The 18,916-nt window shown below is 41.4% G+C and overlaps 4 protein-coding genes and 1 non-coding gene across 6 annotated transcripts; 4 read left to right on the top strand and 1 right to left on the bottom strand.

Moving 5' to 3' along the window:
- Nucleotides 1-7: 7 nt before the first annotated feature.
- On the top strand, nucleotides 8-7,802 carry LOC129588946 (chitin synthase chs-2-like). Its single transcript, XM_055483380.1, has 14 exons — nucleotides 8-167; nucleotides 274-998; nucleotides 1,799-2,040; nucleotides 2,104-2,490; nucleotides 2,560-3,190; nucleotides 3,388-3,540; nucleotides 3,596-3,883; nucleotides 3,973-4,052; nucleotides 4,176-4,649; nucleotides 4,725-5,018; nucleotides 5,081-5,382; nucleotides 5,449-5,537; nucleotides 5,737-6,937; nucleotides 7,002-7,802. The coding sequence occupies exons 2-14, from the start codon at nucleotides 673-675 to the stop codon at nucleotides 7,650-7,652; spliced, it is 5,118 nt and encodes a 1,705-aa protein (XP_055339355.1). The 5' UTR covers nucleotides 8-167; nucleotides 274-672; the 3' UTR covers nucleotides 7,653-7,802.
- Nucleotides 7,760-9,269, bottom strand: LOC129589026 (small nuclear ribonucleoprotein G-like). 2 transcript variants are annotated; one of them, XM_055483493.1, is made up of 4 exons: nucleotides 8,955-9,269; nucleotides 8,735-8,757; nucleotides 8,150-8,353; nucleotides 7,760-7,933 (listed from the first exon to the last, which is right to left on the bottom strand). In XM_055483493.1, the coding sequence occupies exons 1-4, from the start codon at nucleotides 8,984-8,986 to the stop codon at nucleotides 7,923-7,925; spliced, it is 270 nt and encodes an 89-aa protein (XP_055339468.1). In that variant the 5' UTR covers nucleotides 8,987-9,269; the 3' UTR covers nucleotides 7,760-7,922. The 2 variants fall into 2 exon arrangements, with proteins under 2 accessions (XP_055339468.1, XP_055339477.1); XM_055483502.1 differs by having other exon boundaries at nucleotides 8,162-8,353.
- Nucleotides 9,270-10,669: 1,400 nt separating this feature from the next.
- Nucleotides 10,670-10,772, top strand: Trnai-uau (transfer RNA isoleucine (anticodon UAU)). The gene is made up of 2 exons: nucleotides 10,670-10,706; nucleotides 10,737-10,772. It is a non-coding gene; the product is annotated as a tRNA-Ile (tRNA).
- Nucleotides 10,773-12,054: 1,282 nt separating this feature from the next.
- On the top strand, nucleotides 12,055-13,404 carry LOC129589018 (uncharacterized). Its single transcript, XM_055483481.1, has 3 exons — nucleotides 12,055-12,106; nucleotides 12,438-12,580; nucleotides 12,758-13,404. Exons 2-3 carry the CDS (start codon nucleotides 12,451-12,453, stop codon nucleotides 13,237-13,239), a joined length of 612 nt encoding a protein of 203 aa, XP_055339456.1. The 5' UTR covers nucleotides 12,055-12,106; nucleotides 12,438-12,450; the 3' UTR covers nucleotides 13,240-13,404.
- A 1,173-nt stretch (nucleotides 13,405-14,577) lies between these two features.
- LOC129589003 (neuronal calcium sensor 2-like) lies at nucleotides 14,578-18,186 on the top strand. Its single transcript, XM_055483456.1, has 5 exons — nucleotides 14,578-15,121; nucleotides 16,405-16,548; nucleotides 16,816-16,887; nucleotides 17,028-17,084; nucleotides 17,796-18,186. The coding sequence occupies exons 1-5, from the start codon at nucleotides 14,972-14,974 to the stop codon at nucleotides 18,027-18,029; spliced, it is 657 nt and encodes a 218-aa protein (XP_055339431.1). The 5' UTR covers nucleotides 14,578-14,971; the 3' UTR covers nucleotides 18,030-18,186.
- Nucleotides 18,187-18,916: the final 730 nt, after the last annotated feature.

Raw genomic sequence — 18,916 nt, 5'->3', positions numbered from 1 at the left:
CTTTTCGAGAAGGGTGGCGCTTTGTCCATTAGATCGTCTGATGATTCTTATAATCAAATGGCCGTTCGGGTGTATTAAAAGATTGTGTAACTGGTTGCTCATGACCTGTATCGGTGGCACCGGAATTGTCTAAGCATTTACGCTGCTGACCCACTTACTGCCAACAGGTACAACAGGTGTTCTCTTCTATGTGTACAACGGTCTTTTGTCTTTAAGAATTTACTAATTGCAATTGGAGCTTGCTTTAATCGACTTTACTTTCTGCTGTTTCAGTGTGACGGCGTCATACGTTGCCGGCTTGTATATCGTATTGGATTTTCTTGTTATGCAAGGTACCTGACGCATTTTCCATAAAGTAATTATTAACCGGCAGACAATGCACTTGTTGTTACGGTTTATTGGGGAACACGAATTCACTTCATGCCGCAGTTCCGAGTTTTGGCTCCAGTATGTCCCGCGGCTATTTCGTTCAGTTGTCTGAGAACGATCGCATAGCGCAAGCTTGAACAGAGAGAAAGTGTGCCATTTATCGTGCAGGTGCATTACGCGGCATTTCATTTTTTCTCCTCGTGCATATGTTCACAGATGGCTTGACATCGCACACCACCGCTTTCGATTTCAACAACCGTTTCCGCTCAGATTCTATCGGAAGTGTTTGTGGAATCGTGTGAAATGTTGAAAGGAGCCTCGTTCTTTAAGACGGGCTCATTGCCCCGGCCCGCTGCCAATCCTTCGCATATCCGAGAAGGTCCGAATACCGTGGAGGGCATCGCTGTGCCGGAAGAGCAAGTGGAATCATTGCCACCTGTTCACGGGCACGAAGGAGAAGATCACCGTGACGCCAACCAGCTGGAGACTGAGCATGCCGGTGAGGACGATGAAGATCCGTACAATGTTATTCCCTCGATGGGAGACGGCATGATGGAAGTGCCGCTGGATGGACCACCGGAGAGTGCCGCGCTACTGGACCCCGACCGAAAATCGGTTAATAGAAGCAGGTTAGCGTGGCGTAGTTGATTGTTAGCGTTTGTTTTTTCTTGAGCTGCTTTTCGCTTGTAATTAGTTTCGAATGACTAGCCGTCCGCTGCACTGTGAACTGAGAGGAGAGAACTTGTGCATTCTGATCGTGATGTGGGCTGATCAGTGGCTGGTCAACAGAAGTGCGGAACTTTGATCTGGGTTATTAGAAAATATGAAAGCGCTTCCGAAAGTTTTCCCTTGCTTGTAACCTTTTATTACTCGTTGAGAGAGATGATAGGATTCTCTTTTCTGCGTTGCACATTTTTGATATGTTTGTGAAACATAAAGCTTGCAGAGGATGTGTCAAATGAAAAAATTTGGATTTCTCATTTCTGGCTAATACCTTAAGATCATAATTGTTTTTGGCATCACTACGGCATAATTTATTACTAACTTTCGCCCGTGGAAAGTGTTACAGTGATAACACGCTACTTTAGATGTGCCCTCGTTTAGCGGAAGCATTCACAGCTGGTATTTTACCCTTGAGCAGTTTGGTTGTGACTACGGTTACATAATCACTACCGGTGAAAACTAGCATGGCGAGAAATGTTATTCAGTTAAAAATAGAAGACTATTTTATACGAAACACCGACATACGAGACATCGATGGTAGCATATAAAAAGAACGGTTTTGCGGGCAAAATCAACAAATAACAAAATGAAAATAATAAAATAGAAATCGTGAATGGATAACAACGCTTTGTAGCTGAATATTGTTGCATATTTATGAATGTGGAGGCAACAACTGAACCTGCTGCTGAACCTGGTTTTATTATAGCAAAGAAGGAATATATTCCGAAACCCAAGGATGGGATGTTTTTCAAGTTCTCGAGCCGGAAGAAGACAACCACGGCAACGAGAAGCTGATAAAAATTGTCGTCCAAGTTATCAAACTTTTCGTCTACATTCTGATCTTTCTGCTTGTATTAACATGTGCAGTCGTTGCCAAAGGATGTCTCTTGTTCATTGCCGGAAACATGATTCCTGGGAAAAACGTGCAGCTCTGTGGCGACGTCGATGGTATGCACTTTTGGTAGACTGATTTAATTCCTGCTCCAAATTGACGTAGTTTTTTCTTTATAGTGAAGGGTGGTTTCACCATAACACGGTCCACCGTCATCACAGAAAATGTGACCGTCACATGGGTTTGGGCCATGTACTTGGCATACTGTGTTCCCGAATTGTTTTCCTTTCTGTACAGTTTGCGGAAAACTACATTTCGCAGCTTAAAACCACCGCCCATTTCCATGATCCTGTTGGTCATTTTCCTGGAAATCGTACACACTGTTGGACTGGGAATTTTATTGTTTGTTGTACTGCCATATTTGGACGCCGTTCGAGGCGCCATGATCACCAACTGCTTGTGCTTTGTTCCGGCAATACTGCAATGGTTGTCGCGTAACAGCTCAGAAAAGCTTCGCTGGGTTAAGATGGGAGTGGACACGTTTGCTATTATATGTCAGATTTCCGGTACTTATTTTCAAGATAACTTTCAAAAAGACACTTATGTTGTGAATATTTTTTTTTATCTTTTTCTAGGATTCGTCATTTGGCCACTGCTCCATCCAACCGATAATTTATGGAGCATTCCCGTCGCGTTAATTATGACCAGTGTTGTTTGGTGGGAAAACTTCTTGGACAAAAAATCCCCTTTTGCGGTTATCTCTAAACTGGCCGCCAAAAGCGAATACTTGTACAAAACTCGCTATCGTATCTATGTCTTTCTTTCTCCTATCAAATGCTTGGTAATGTTGGGAACGATGATCGGCTTCATGTCGATGAGCATCCATGTGGATGCGCTAATGGACTCACGAAACATTTTCCGAGCTCGCAATTTGTCGGTTCTGGTTACTCGCACACCGATGCGGACCACGGATGAAATTAGCGATGCTAACTCCGGGCTGAACATCTTTGATTTCAAGCATACTCCCGTTTCCGACAATGAATTGTGGGAAATAGCTGGAACAACATCCTTGGTAGTGTGGCTCATTCAGATTGCGGCGGCAGTTCTGTGCTATTTAACCGGAAAATTCGCGTGCCGCATCGTAATTCAACAGTTCAGTTTTGCTTTCCCGATCAGTATTTCTATGCCTGTCCTGGTGTCGGGTTTAGTGGCCGTTTGTGGATTACGACTACAGGATAATTGTTTCGGAACTAATATCTTGCCAAAGTATGATCTGAACACAGTTTTATGACTGCCAGTGTAATCTGGAATACGTCTAGCATACTTGTATAGTAACTGTGCTAAGCTTGTGGTACGATAAAACCATATCCAAAACGAACATTTTACAGCCTACATTTATACTTTGAGTTTATTTAAGCTTACAATTAGTTTATTGGCGTTATTTATATTTAGCGTGTTTATAGGCATTTATTCTTCAATATGTTTCCGGGAAATGGCATCGAAGATCTGATCTTAAATGAACATGTGTGGATTTGGCTATTATGGCTGTTTTCGCAAGTATGGGTGACCTTCCATATTTGGAATCCTAAATGCGAACGTTTAGCGAAAGCAGAAAAGTGAGTTATCAATTAATCAATCATTGCTCTTGGTAATGTTTTCTTTTCGTTGCAGGTTGTTCGTTTTGCCGATGTACCATGGCCTAATTATTGATCAAGATTTGGCACTCAACCGTCGTCGCGATGATCAGGCGGAAGTGCTCAGCGAAGACCTGAAAAACGGCTCCCAAACAGCGGAAGATCCCTCACCACATTACGAAACGCTGTCCATCAAATCTGTCGATTCCTCTAAAGAAAAGCCTTCCCACCGCACCGCTGATACGGTGACCAAAATTATAGCATGCGCTACAATGTGGCACGAGACACGCGACGAAATGAAACAGATCCTCAAATCGATCACACGGTAAGGTGTTAAGAAGTACCTGCTTACGAAATCAATCAGCATACACACTGACATTCACGACACGTCTGATAACATAATTGTCATGTTAGGATGGATGAAGATCAGGCCGCACGCCGCAATGCACAAGAGTTCCTACAAGTGGTCGACCCGGATTATTACGAATATCAAAGTAAGTCTACGGACGCATTTGTTAGATGTCAGTATAAGACAATCGTAATGTAAATGCGGAAGAATCAAACACACGCAAAACTCATTACCATAGATCACAATTGTTTTTATGAAATTTTTGCAGCACACATCTTCTTTGATGATGCATTCGAAATCAGCGATGAAAATGAAAACGAGAACGTTGTCAATCATTTCGTCCGACTGCTGTGCGGCGTCATTGACGAAGCGGCCAGTGCTGTCCACCAGACGAATATCAAACTGCGTCCGCCGGTGTTGATCAGCACACCCTATGGCGGCCGGCTGGTATGGACGTTTCCCGGTGGGACGAAAATGTATGTCCACCTGAAGGACAAATCCAAAATCCGACATCGAAAACGCTGGAGCCAAGTGATGTACATGTATTATTTACTGGGCTACAATCTCATGGATTTACCGATCGATGTCACTCGCAAGGAGACTATCGCGGAGAATACGTATCTGCTGACACTCGATGGGGACATTGATTTCAAACCACACGCTGTGCAGCTGCTAGTGGATTTGATGAAAAAGAACAAAGGTCTGGGAGCTACTTGCGGGCGCATTCATCCGGTCGGAAGTGGTCAGTACCGGGTTTTCTCCCTCCATACTGCTTTCTGTATCAGCTCAAATTATTCTCTGTTTTGTTGTTTTTTAGGTATGATGGTGTGGTATCAGCGTTTCGAATACGCTATCGGCCATTGGCTGCAAAAGGCCACGGAACATATGATCGGGTGTGTCATGTGTTGTCCAGGATGTTTCAGTCTATTCCGCGCCAAAACTCTGATGGACGATAACGTCATGCGGCGTTACGCAGTGAAAGCCGAAGAAGCTCTGCATTATGTTCAGTTCGATCAAGGAGAGGATCGTTGGCTGTGCACGCTGATCCTGCAACGAGGTTATCGTGTGGAGTATTGTGCTGCTTCCGACGCCTGGACACATGCGCCTGAAGGTAGTGCACTTGGAAAGAGATTGGTGGTACCACACGTTTCATTACTAACTATTCGCTTTTAGGCTTTAACGAGTTCTTCAATCAACGACGTCGCTGGGTGCCCTCGACCATAGCCAACATTTTGGATTTGTTGCTGGACGCTAAGAATGTCGTGAATTCGAATGATAACATCTCCTGGGGATACATTCTGTACCAGTTGGCTTTGATGATCGGTACGATTCTGGGTCCGGCTACCATTTTCATGATGATTATCGGTGCTTGCGTGGCGGCATTCCGTGTGGACAACTGGACTGCTTTCTGGTTCAATATCGTTCCCATTATGCTTTACATTGTTGTCTGTTTGACAATGAAAGCAAACTGGCAGGTAATTAAAACTTATAAATGCTTATCGTCTTAGACAAATAGTCTAATTATTTTGATTTTTTTTCAGCTGTTGCTGGCGCAGATTATGAGCACACTTTACGCATTGCTGATGATGGCCGTGATCGTTGGTACTGCTATCCAGATCAATGACGACGGGTATGGCGAGTCAAATTGCATCGCCTACTTTTCATGGCTGTAGATTAAAAATGTCGTCATTTCTGAAGTTCGAACGCGAAGTTAACCTTCCGCCTCTTAGTCAGAATTATGTATATTTTGTCCTTTGATCTGCCGTATTATTGTGCTAATTTATGTAAACTGCACCTAAAAACGCACTATTCAAATGTTCGCGTTGCAGATGGGGATCGCCGTCGGCCATTTTCTTGATCGCACTAGTCGGTTCGTTCTTCAGTGCCGCCATACTTCACCCCCAAGAATTTTTCTGTATCGGTCACGGGTTTTTGTATTTCCTATCAATTCCGGCCATGTATCTCCTGCTGATGATCTATTCACTGTGCAATTTGAACGTCGTCTCGTGGGGCACACGCGAAACCGCAACGAAGAAGACCCAAGCGGAGGTGGCGCGCGAGAAAGCGGAAGCCGAAAAGGCGGCCAAAGCCAAACAACAGGAAGGCTTCATGGGTTTCATGCGGAAAATACGCGGTGATACCGCCAACGATAATGGCATGTTGCTCAACTGTTGTACCGTCAACTCTCGGGATGATTCGGAAAAAGAGGAGTTGATCAAGATCGGCAAGACGCTGGACATGCTGACGCAGAAGGTTGACCTTTTGAGTAAGAGCCAGTATCCGGAAGGCTTACCGCCGCCTCCGGAATGGCCATTGCTGCCACCAGATCATCCTCAGTTTTACAACAATTTGCATCAACCCGTGCACGCACCGGTCAATCTGCACATGCCGGTACCGTTCCCGCCCACACTGGTCGCCATGAACGAAGATTTCGAGAACGGTTCACTGGGAACACATGTCTATGGCGAAGTAGAGGAAGAAGAAGAGATTATCAAGTATTGGATGAAGGACAAATGTTTCGGAGAAGTCAATGAGGACCGCGTGGTGGTGTTGGAGGAGAAGGAAGTGCAGTTCTGGAAAGATTTAATTAAAAAATATCTGTATCCGTTGGACGAAGATAAAGCTGCGCAACAGAGAATTGCCAACGACTTGAAAGAATTACGCAACAAATCGGTGTTCATGTATTTTATGTTTAACGCACTGTTTATCCTGATTGTATTTTTGCTGCAACTGAACAAATACCATCTTCATGTTGACTGGCCGTTAGGCGTGAAAACCAATGTGACGATCATCAATAATCAGCCCGTGGTGACTAAAGAATATCTGCAACTGGAGCCCATTGGTATCGTTTTTGTGGTGTTTTTCTTCTCCATCCTGGTGATTCAGTTTGTGGCCATGGTATTTCATCGCTTCGGCACGTTATCCCACATTTTAGCCGCCACGGACATTGATTGGTTCAAGCGACGAGCAAAGAAGGATCAACAGGAGCTCATTAAAGAAAACGCTATAGAAATAGCTAGAAACTTACAGGTAAGTTGTGTATTGTCAGTGCAAAGTGCGAACGGTCACCAATTAACCCAACTTAAAAATGCAGGCACTGCGCGGCATTAACGACCCTACGGATAATTACCGCGACGACGATGACCCACGCGGACCTGGCTTCCGCAAAACCATTCAGCATCTCGAGAAACAGCGTCGGCGGAAGCAGAAAGTGGGAACACTGGATGTGGCTTTTAAGAAGCGTTTCCAGGAACTGAAATCGCAGGCTGTACGGAAGCGGTATCCCATGCGGACCATCGATCCGGAGACCGAGAAGGCCATGCATCAGCTTGTCGAAGAGCAGAAGCGCGTGGATAATCCCGATGTCGTGCGATCGCCCACATTAGTAGGCTTTGCTGTGGATCCTAATGGGAAGGATGTGGAGAAGGGTGATATGTTCGACACGGCCGAAAACAGACAGGGCCCGCGCATGGGTATGCGCAGCCGGCGCCGCTTGGAAGATATCTTCCACAATCTCACCGGCCACGAAGATCCCCACGATGGCTTCGCCAACGATGGATTCGACCCCTATGACCTCGGAGACGACACGGTCGGCGGGGATTTCGATCGGGACCGGCGCAGTTCATCGCACATCGTACAAGAGAATTCCGACAGTCCTTGGTTCGGAAAAGTGAGACACACACCGCGAGGAACCCCGAAAATGCCGAGAAGGTCACCTAGTTTGCATACCCTCGATCGCGCTTGATAGTCAGTTCCGGGTTGCTTTTTTTGTAAATGTGAGCGCTTTCCATAACGCATTGCATGTGTTAATCGTCCTAAGCCAGTGATATTTCATGAACTATGAAAAAACAATTCCCATTATGCTTTAATTCAGAGTCGCAAATAAAAACAAATCAATACTAGAAACCGAGGATAAAATTATTAACGATAAGTGATATGAAGAACGAAAACCCGAGGGAAATGTTTGTCGGTGAGATATTCCGCCGGCGAGCGAGATCGGACGATGGGATGAAATTTAATATCCTCCTACAAAGAATCAGCGACTCAAGAGGGAGTATGTAGGCAAATTGCCCAAAACACGTAGAAAATCAGGGATATCGCAAATAATACTACCGGTCATACTCAGTAAAATCGAATAAAACTTGTAAAAACTGAATTCTAAAGCAATTTCATTGTATTATAATATAAAGCATCTGACAACACAAAGTTAGTCTACCGATACACGAATACAGTAATACGTACGGTCGTATGTACCTTCCATGCGCGGTACAGCGATTCGCTCCAAGGCTTCGATGAGAACGATCGAGTTGCCTCTAACGACAACCATTCCCAAAGCATGCTTCTCGCCCTTTGTTCCCTCTTCCACAACCTGATCCACTACGAGATTCATGAAAGGGTCATATCCGCGCAAAATACCCTGCACGGCGCGTCCTCCATTCAGTCGAACTAAAAATATAGCAAAATTGCCGTCATCATACTGTAATGAGTGTAATCTTACGCCGGCATACACAACTCGCTATTACACAGCCATGCGCAAATGCAGCACAAACTGACTGAAGGCAAAATCTTGAACGTTTTAAAAAATTTCAATATCAATTAGATAACCCACTCGCAATTCGAGCCACTACTGACTGATCAGTGACTGGATGCTTACAGCGCAAAACTAATGCATATCACACCTCATTTATGAAATTTTATACCTTTGATTAATTTTAATTTTTAAGCAATAATTATCTGGCCTGAAATTTTATTCGATCTGTATAGTCAGTATAGTTCTCCTTTTCTGAAGAGTACTCAGCACTCAGCAGCAACGCTGACCACACTTACGGAGAACTTTCTTGTCCATGTACCTGAAAAATGAAAGGATCATCATTAAACAGTTGAACAAGTGACACTGGTCATTGTGTGAGTGTGCTGAAAACAAAGGCATGCAGAAAATGGGGGCGCAACAACAATTGTAATTCGATAAATACAACTAGGACTAGAGGAAGATACTGCTACACTATTTCTGTTTGGTGGTTTCTCTGCCTGTGTATACATTACTAACTTTTTTAGTTCCGGACGGCGAGCGCGATTCATTTTGTAGGTGATCCGGACTGCGATTCCACAACGCTTTATTCCACAACCAGGCTTTGCAATTGATGAAGATCCTTACAAACGGAAGCACCGCAGCACCCACACTTCAGAATTCAAATCCAGAATCCGCTGCAGGAAAATTCGAGATCCCACTTTAACCGAAAACCTTAGAAAAAAATGAAGCCAAAAACAGTTCCTGATTAAGATTTGACTATCAAGCAATTAAAGCAACCATAAACCATAAAAAACAAAGTTTTTGCTAAAAACGGAAAATGCGAGAAAACTCCGAAAACTCGCAAGCAGTAGCAAGGGGTTACGAGGACAGAACCGACGAAACACTCGATTACCCAAAGCTGCCTAAGCAGCACCCGCAGGAGAGTGGCAGCTGAAATTTTTTGATTCGTAATAAGATGCCTTTTCAAAAAAGTTTTCTGTATTTGAATTTTTAATTTTTCGATATTCATAGTTCATACATATGTATACCATTAACTGTGAGCGTTTGTAGTTATATGGCATGAAAGCTTTGTTCCCGGACGTGCGGAGCAGAAAATCGAAACTCTGTTTCAATAATCTCGATCATCCTGGAATTTGAAAATTGAGGGTGACTGATCTGGTTTCAGTTTCTTCCGGTGCGTCTCGCAATTATTGCTTTAAACATGTTAACTATCCTTGAGCCATCGAATGTTTATTCATCATCGTTATGATTGACTGAATCTCGTAATCGGATATAACACTGTACGGAGTGTATTCATCGTTTTATCCGACAAATTCGCGCCAACTTCGCGGTCGGTGATCTGATGCGACCCAGCTAGCGGTCGAAAAGGAGCCGTTTGCCTTTGCGGTGAAATAAAGTCTACGTCCCGTATCTATCATGATGTCGGAAAGTGCCCGAGAAGCAACACGGAATTTTAAAGATTTTATGCGGATGTACAATGAACTGACCGAAACCTGTTTCAGTGTCTGTGTCGCTGAACTTGGACAGCGCAACTTGTCCGCCGTAGAAGAGGACTGTGTTTCCAAGTGTGCAGATAAGACAGTTAAGCTTAACCATAAAACGATGGAGATATTTATGGAAATGCAGCCATTGATGCTGGAAAAACGCCGTCAAGAAGCCGAAGCAGCTCTAGCAGAAGCGGAGAAAAGCAGTAATAATGCATCAAACGACAGCACGCTTCCAGAACTAGCAGCCACGCAGCCACAACCGGAAGAAGCCATCATTGCAGCTGCTGCAACTTCGTAGCCGCAAAAGCGTACCTGTTTTCTTCTCTTGTTCTGAGCATTTCTGGAAGTGCCTGAAATGGCTGCGGAATGCTTTTGTTAAAATAAGTGTCTGTGAGGGGTGTTTTTTTATCATTTTTACTTGTGTTTTTAATGCAGTTTGGCCTCAAAGCGTACCAAAAAGAAATGAAAGTGACAGGATTTGAAAATTGTGCGTCATATATATTTTGATAACATACTAGCATGCAAACTATACTTATCATACGGTCGCGTCGGTGTACAGGAAATAAAAAATGTTGTATGATAAACAAATGAAGCTATTCCTAACGCTTACAGAAATAGTTTTCATTATGTTCTTGATTTAAACAAATTTTATTTTGAAAATATGAATGAAAGGAACACCGGAAGACTTCGAAATGCAGTTCTTTCAGCCTGTTTAGCTCAAATTTTATCCGAGTTTAGGATTTAGCCTCTGTAGCATAGTGGTTAATGCGCCGTACTTATAAGCAGTATTGGCCCATGAAACTGCTAAGTCATGCGGATATCGCGAGTTCAAACCTCGCCAGAGGCAACTTTTTAGTCCAGCTTCGCAGTCCCGATAATAGTTTTTGATGGATTTTGAATTTAATGACTTGTTCTGAGTCTGGTATAAGCAACAGAATGCAAAGAAAGCTAGTGAATTAATTTTTCTCAGCACAGGTGGGAATTACGCCATACATCACGCACATACATTTACCGAAGCGGCATAGGAGATCTAGATGCAGAGGGTGCATCTGGAAGCCGAAGCTAACAATTTGAACGGTCAACGCTGACCACAATGCATGAAGTTATACATATAGTAATAATTAATGTTTGATAATCATAAATTTTCCGATTTGCGAAAGCTATCGTGTACTGTAACATACTGTACTACTGCCTCCCTCTGATATGGGATGTGACAGTTTGTGACACGTTCGCTACTTCGTATATAGCTGGTTGTTCAGAAGCAGCGGGATCGGCTGCTGAAGACGCGGAACTGCGGAAGCGAACCCTTTATTCCGAACTCACTGATCGGTATTTTTTTCAGCCAGTGGCTCTCGAAACTATGGGAAGTTGTGAAGAAAGTACCCACCAGTTCATCAAAGAAGTCCGCCGGCGTATCAAAGAACAAACCCGAGAAGCGCGCGCTACTCAGTATTTGTGGCAACGTATAAGTGTGGAAATTCAGCGCTGAAACGCGGCTTCTGTCCTAGGGACGGTCGGGTGTTCTCGAGAGTTAGAAGAGTTATTGTACTTGTTCTAATTATTGGATTTTTAAAGTTTGAATGTAAATGGCACTGGCTTGTACAAGTTGATAATAAAGATACGGACTGCGGAAGCAGCGTATATTACACAATACACGTTCCAGTATAACAGCTAAGAAACAAGTAGGACCGCAAACAGATAAAAATCGTTATGATGGATTTATATTTTATAACAACATTAAATCACTCACATGCAAAAGTAAATGTAAAAGTACACTAGGAAATATTGTGTATCGATAAAAGACTAGATGAAGTTTGCTAGATATATGTCGAGATGATAATTATTATAATTAGACACCACTAGTGCAATGTGCATTATGAATAAATCATTCTATAAGTTCGAAATTTGTGAATGTACTTAAAGATGTTGTAAATATCGCTGTACAGGTTGGTCATTAAAACTTTAAAAGGATGCCCCACTATAACGATCGATGGTATTAAGTTCTGAAATGAACGCAAGTAGAATATCCGTATTTTATAAATGAGTTTAACGATATTTGCGTAGCTTCTATCTTATTTTGAATATAGGGCACCAGATAAGTCCTGGGTGCATGCAGTAATCCAGTCGTTTAACGTTTGTTTTACAACTGTTTTATCGGTGTATATGTTTATGGCTAGCCAGGTAAGTCACGGCAAAAACATATCCACCATCAATGGACGCAATACAAATGGTATTACGATGTGGAAAATGCATATACAGTAAATATTATCAGAGTGGTCAATGGATCGGTATTTTTTGCTGTTGCAGTCTTACTGTTGTACGTTCGTGTTCGCAACATATATTTTGCCGCTGTTAGGAATATGGCAAGCTAACATCATTTTTCTTTTCGTATTGTTGCACTGCATTATAGAGAAATTTCGTCTCCATCTAACGATCAGTGTTAACATATATTTTAACTTTCTTGCTTCTGTCTCAGTTAAAACTGCAACTTTATATCATGGTTTCCACACAGTGGTAAAACAGAAATGTGCAGCAAATTTTACCAACAATTTCTGCGGTGGAATGGCAGTGAAAGTTCTCTTGCAAAATGCTTTCGTGCAACTGCGTGCATGCAGATCGTATCTGGACTGGCATTGATGATTTTTGGTATTGCAGGTACGTAATGGCCACACAAAAGTCACAATTAGGTAGACGATGACGCAGCTCTTGTTTGAACGCGACTGCGTATGTAATATTCTTACAATAACTTCACAAAAATATTGAACATAATGTTCTTTGTCCCATGCAGACTGCTTTAAAAATTAACACCCACTTTGCTGAATCGTTATCCAGACGCTGCAGTCCAGCCGGAAGAAAATCACATCGAACGGATTGTGGCAACATCCGTGTTCAGCGTGCTGACGTCGACCGGCGCCGGATGTGGTCTAGTGTCGTTGTGCATCGCTCAAGTTTCTAGTTACCGACTCCTTCAGCTATTCCACTTGTCGCTGAACCTGTTACTCCTTCCGGGATGTGGTTTTTATATGCTGCTCTTGCGTCGTATAATAGAGGACACCAATGCTAAGCTGCTGCAGCCTTCCTGGACGTATGAGGAAAAACAGGAAGAAATTGGCGTACAGCGCATTCGTTATGTGCTGCTAGCGTTGCACGGGCTAATTATTTCTCTTCAAATGGCTGCCGGCTTTCTCAACTGCATAATTTTATGGAGATTTCCCGAATCAATGCGGCATGTGAGGCTGAGCAAAATAACTGGAAAGGGAAGCATGGAAGCCGAGATTGATCCAGATATCAAGCAACTTTACGCAACTATCTAACAGAGCAAAATTCGACCATGATTAAAGCACTGCTGTGGTTAAACGTTGGTGTCACTACATATTTGTGTAAATTGTACTACGATAATAATGAGCAGTCAGCTGCACGGACTTTTTTGACGTGTCTTCCTCTTTTTGATGCTAAATAAAAGCACAATTTATATCGCTGTTATGTTAAATTAAGTAATGCAATTCTGTAATACACCCGGTTTTTCTGCTTGAATGTGCATAATACGTCCTAAGAGGAGAAGCAATTTCCTTTCCGTGTCGTCGAAGATACACATCAGTTTTTCAAAACAGTTACCAAAATATTATACGATTCTTATACAGACTCTGTACATGCTGCCAACAATAATAAATTTATGATTGGTCGAAAAATCAGCTGTAAATGTGTAGTATACATACAAAATTTTGTCAAGACTGCGCATGCAAAAAATGCATGCACGTTTTTTTAAAAAAATGAAGAATTTTATTTTTTTCGACTGTCATGCATGTTTGTATGTAGGAATCTTGTACAATAGCAAAGGTGAACATTCACAACCATTAACAGGGGAAAGTGTGTAATGGTATCGAATTCTATCGATGCCGTCGCCAAATGTAATCAATCTCGAAATCGAAAAACAGTCAGGAAACTCGATCAGAACAGATTGTAACAGTAGGAATGCTATATAGAATGCAGGTGATGTTGAAGCCTGACATTTTGCAGTAATAAATCCCGCGCACGCTACAAAAACTCAATTCAATAATATGAGTCCAATATGCGCTGCTTCGAATTCTATCGACTATCGATCTCTTCGAGAAAAAACTACCGTTGACGTCGAAGTGGCATTCATGGGGCTGATAACTACAAAGTTTTGTTTAAAAATAGAAACGGTCGGTTTCTTAAATTGTTTTTGTGTGGTCCAGCCTGTTGCCATTCTGCCATTTTGCGCTGCTGTTTCCGTATTACGTCGTTGGCAAGTACAAAATGAAATCCTACAAGGCACATGCAAAGCTGCGAGCGCACGTCTGGCCGAAGTCAACAATATGCCATAATTACCGGCACAATTCAATTTACTCAACCATCAACTGCGCTGAATGTAGACCGGCATCTAATCGATAAAACCAGCCAGGAAATCTTGACCCGACAAAATGGGATATTGTGATAGGTAAGGATTTCACGAGCAGGAACGTTACACGCGCCGGCGCAGCTGCATTTCCATACTTGTACGTATGTATACAGATCGTATGGGAAAGCGATAGGACTACTTTGTCCCGGTTGACTTGTAAGGCACACCCTATAGCTTTTAAGAGCGGCGGCTTTGTAAACTACAAGGAACATTTACGTAGTTTTGAAAATCAATGGCTAGTGCAGCCGACACGATGGATTTATTACTCAATATGCATATCTAAAGCATTAAAGTGCACGACAACGACAACATGCAATCATGCATCCTCTCTTCCTGTGAGCAGGTTGTTTTATGAGCTCGTAACTGTTTTATTCGCGCAAACTGCAGATTTTGGACGGAAACAATATTGGAGATTTTTGCATAAAACAAGAGAAGTATTGGAAACGCCGTTTTCATGGGTTTACCGTCATCCAGTAATCAGGCACACATAACCGGCAATATTGACGAGCGGCAATTGTCCCACAGTGCTTTCCAAAGAATGACTATTGTGTGAATGCGTTACTCCTGTGATCACACAAATTACTAGCTTACCCAACAGTTTTTGTGTAAAGCGGTTTGGCAAAGCGATGGGAAATCGAGAAGGAAAACTATCCAGCCGCGTTGGAGATTCCGATATACCAGGAGCATGCAAACTGAAAAAGTCGGATATGGACTTTCTGAAGGCAAACACCACATTTGATGAAGCAACAATATCGGAGTGGTATATAGAATTTATGGTAAGTACAGCAAACTGCCTTGCAATCTGACGTTGTTTGCCTAAAAATTTGTGTGCATGTACTGTGTGAGTACGAACACATCAACAAGTGGGCACAAAATCCTGAGTTTTCTTTTAACAGCTGACACAGGTATATTGTGATTAATGCTGCAGCAGGCCGGTAACATGGGCGATTCACAGTTTCACACAACTGCTAAGTGCAAACTATTACCACAGGAAGAATGTATATTTGTATACATTCTTATATTTTGTATACATTTTTTGTATACATAACCTAGGGATAACTTTTTATACAGGTGTCCGTAAAATAAAATACGTAGATATAAGCTTTCGATTTCATATTGTTGTACTTATTAGAATACACTCTGGCTTGGAGCATGATTATATTTATTTATCATACTCTTATGATTTTATTAACAAATATTATAACAATAATATTTTCTACAATTTCTAAAAGTTTTAGTGCTATGGTTCATTCGGTCATGAAAGTGGCTGCGATTAAATTATCAGGAGAAAGCACAGCTATTTGCAAACCATGCTGCCATTTGCATTCAAAAGTTCTGAATATTCTAAAATTCTATTAAAGTAAATACTGATCGCTGATTCGTCTGTAAATGTAAGCGTTGACATCGTAGAGTGCTTTCGTTGTCGCTTATATATCGGTTTTAACTTATATTAGGCATGCAAAGCAATTTTAGTGCAACAAATATCGGTTTCTTGCACAAGTGCATTGAATATTTATACTAATAAGCAATTAAGGAGGAAATATAGCTTTCATGCTATAAGTGCAACATCTTTACCAAGAGGACGATATATTTTGCCTCCTATATACTTATAATTGCTAGTGTTTGTTTGTGAAAGATAATTATATCATAATCATGCCATACTATATTCCTTATAATATATGCATATGCCATAAAGAGGCTTGCTTGCTGTATGTTTATGTTTCATGATCAGCACAATAATTACATCACGAATCAGCAACGCACAGGTCGTTAGCGGTGGTTATTTACGATCATGAGCAACAACTGATTACCTTCCATTGGTATTTTTTTGTTGGAAAATCTTTGCAGCGCACAAATGTGACAAGTGACAAGCGCTTTAAATTTGTTTGTGCTATCCCTCGCAAATCATCATAACGATTATAACCGTGATCGTAGCGTAGCGATCATTTATAGTAAAGGAAACAAGGAACTAAACTGATTACAACGGTTGCATGTCGGCTGGTGCTTTTTAAGATGGTTAAGTTTTTGCATTTACAAGTGTAACCACAATTGTTTACAGAGAGACTGCAAAAACGGAAAATTATCCCCTCAGAAATTTATGGAAGTCTACGAAGTTCTGTGTCCGGGTGGAGAAGCGAAAGCCTTTGCGAAGCATGCCTTCCGCACGTTTGACAAAGACCGCAACGGTTTTATTGATTTCAAAGTAAATTTAAATAAGAGCTTGTATTAGCAAAATTATTTCGTATATATCAGAATTTGCTAGTTAGTTTCTGTTTCAAGTTAGAAGGGTTTGTCGGAACTCAGGCAGTTATGGTGTAAGGTACAAAGACCGCACCGGATACTGCGAAATCGCAGTCAGATCCTACATGTAACATGAATTATTAATACAACTTTCACTATGAAACCAAAAAACCTGTACCAGTGTCACCGGTCCCATCAAAAGCGAAAATTAATCAGGTTTATTTTACAGGAGTTCTTGATGGCCGTAAACGTAACATCATCGGGAACAGTCGAACAGAAGCTGAAGTGGGCCTTCAATATGGTAATAGCTCTTTAAAAATCCCAAATTTATTCATCAACTGTCAGCAAAATACCATAATTTCATTGATACGCTGGCATATAGCTCTTTGAAGTGCTAGTGCCGCGGGCAAAATTTCATTAGGAATGACCTTTCTGTTGCAGGTCGACATTGATGGAAATGGAACCATTGAACTGAATGAGATGGTCAAAGTCATAGCGGTAATGACTGCAATTTATCTATTTCAGGCACCTATAAGTAATGCGTTATTACATGTTCATATCACTGTGCCGTCCTGTTTAATATCGCTATGACGTGCTATATCTTCAAATCAAAGTTATAAGTCTCATAAGCTTTTTTTCACATTTTAATATCTCAGAACTCTATATATAGTACCTCAATCTGAAAAAGTTACATAGTTAAGTACTATACTTCGCATATTTTTAATCACACCGATTCACACGGTATAAACCAAAGGGCTGATGGTTTGCATACTTACAGTAAATAAAATTGAAAAAACTGACAGTTGATAATTTCGATACAACTATACTTTTTTAGTTTTTCCATATAAGTACAGTAATTCCGATAAAAAAACAAGGGTTTTCTTATAATTTTATTAAATCGGAACATTTCCTTTTGAAACTCGAGATCTTCAATGTACACCTGCGTTCATATTTTCAGTTGTGCACTAATACTACTTCTGTTCTACTATCTACAGCATAGTTGTGTACAGCAGGTAATTTTACTGTAGAACACATTGCTTTTTACTGTATGCTTTTTTCCGTAGAATGTATATTTTAGCATAATCAAAATTAGTTCAATGGACCTGATGGTTTAGCATGCGCAGTACTGCATAACGAAAGCTACGGAAAGAATTCATGTTGATATGCGTGCCGGATGGTGCTAATCGTTTTAAACGTCTTTATTTACAGGCGATACAAGAAATGTCAGTAGCTTTAGCAGCTTCTCGTACCCATTCCTCCTCCACAACCAATCCTGTCATCCAAGCAGCCTCGACGCTTAATCCTACCGAACGTGCCAAGCAGATTTTCTCCCAAATGGATGCCAATCACGACGGCATCCTGGATGAAAAAGAGTTCATGAGCGGATGTATGAACGACCAATCTCTTGTGCAAATGCTGCTCATGAGCGGCAGTTTCACCTGAAAGTGATTTTTCTCTTTCCGACAAATTTATTTAAGCATAATATGAAAACTTAATGCACAAAATAAATGCCAGTAGCCATATACACGTATGTAGTAAATGTCGAGCTGCATGCCGATATACCGCAGATGCTGCATAAAGATATAAAATATATTATCGACACGTACCGTCACGTATATATAAAAGTTATACAAAGCTCTGATGTTCAAAACAAAGGTCATCAGAATGAAATTTTATCACAGGTGAGCAAAGCTTTCATACGTATTGTTTATTTGCACATAGTTTGCGCATCGGTTGTCTTAATAAAATACTTGAATAAACGAAAAAAGCAAGCACTGTACAAAATTACATTACGGCTGAAAAACGTCGTGAACTAGCGTAAATAATTTGGCAAATTGGATAATAAATTGTTTGCTTATAAAAAAATGTGATCACTTAACCAAAATTTTAAACTTGCCATAAACCTTAAATTACTCAATATGTTTTCAAACCGACTGCAATTATTGTTTTCTGATTCTGTATACACACTACGATGTGATGTTAATTGTTTTCTGTAATATATATTTGGGGAAGGCTCCGCACACCACGTTTCACCACCAAAGTCTTCGCACACCACGAAACACCACCGCCAGGCTCCGCACACCACTTTTTATCATTTTTTAATTTTTTTACAAAAACCACCGAAATCTTCGGACACCACCAAGGGCAGAGTGCACACCACCACAGTCTCTGCACACGACTATTTAAAACAAAATCAATTAATTGTTGTTACGGGGGGAGAAAAAGACAGCTCTTTCGTCTCACGGTCTGGCTTCTCTTTTTTGATACCACTCGTTTGCCTCCGCTTCCGTTATAGTAGCAAATTTTTCGGTTTACAAACTTGCCGAACG

Source organism: Paramacrobiotus metropolitanus, unplaced genomic scaffold (genome assembly GCF_019649055.1).
Source record: "Paramacrobiotus metropolitanus isolate TYO unplaced genomic scaffold, Prichtersi_v1.0 Parri_scaffold0000002, whole genome shotgun sequence".
NCBI lineage: Eukaryota > Metazoa > Tardigrada > Eutardigrada > Parachela > Macrobiotidae > Paramacrobiotus > Paramacrobiotus metropolitanus.
Note: the sequence above shows the minus strand (reverse complement) of the source record. Positions and strands in the feature narration are given on the sequence as shown.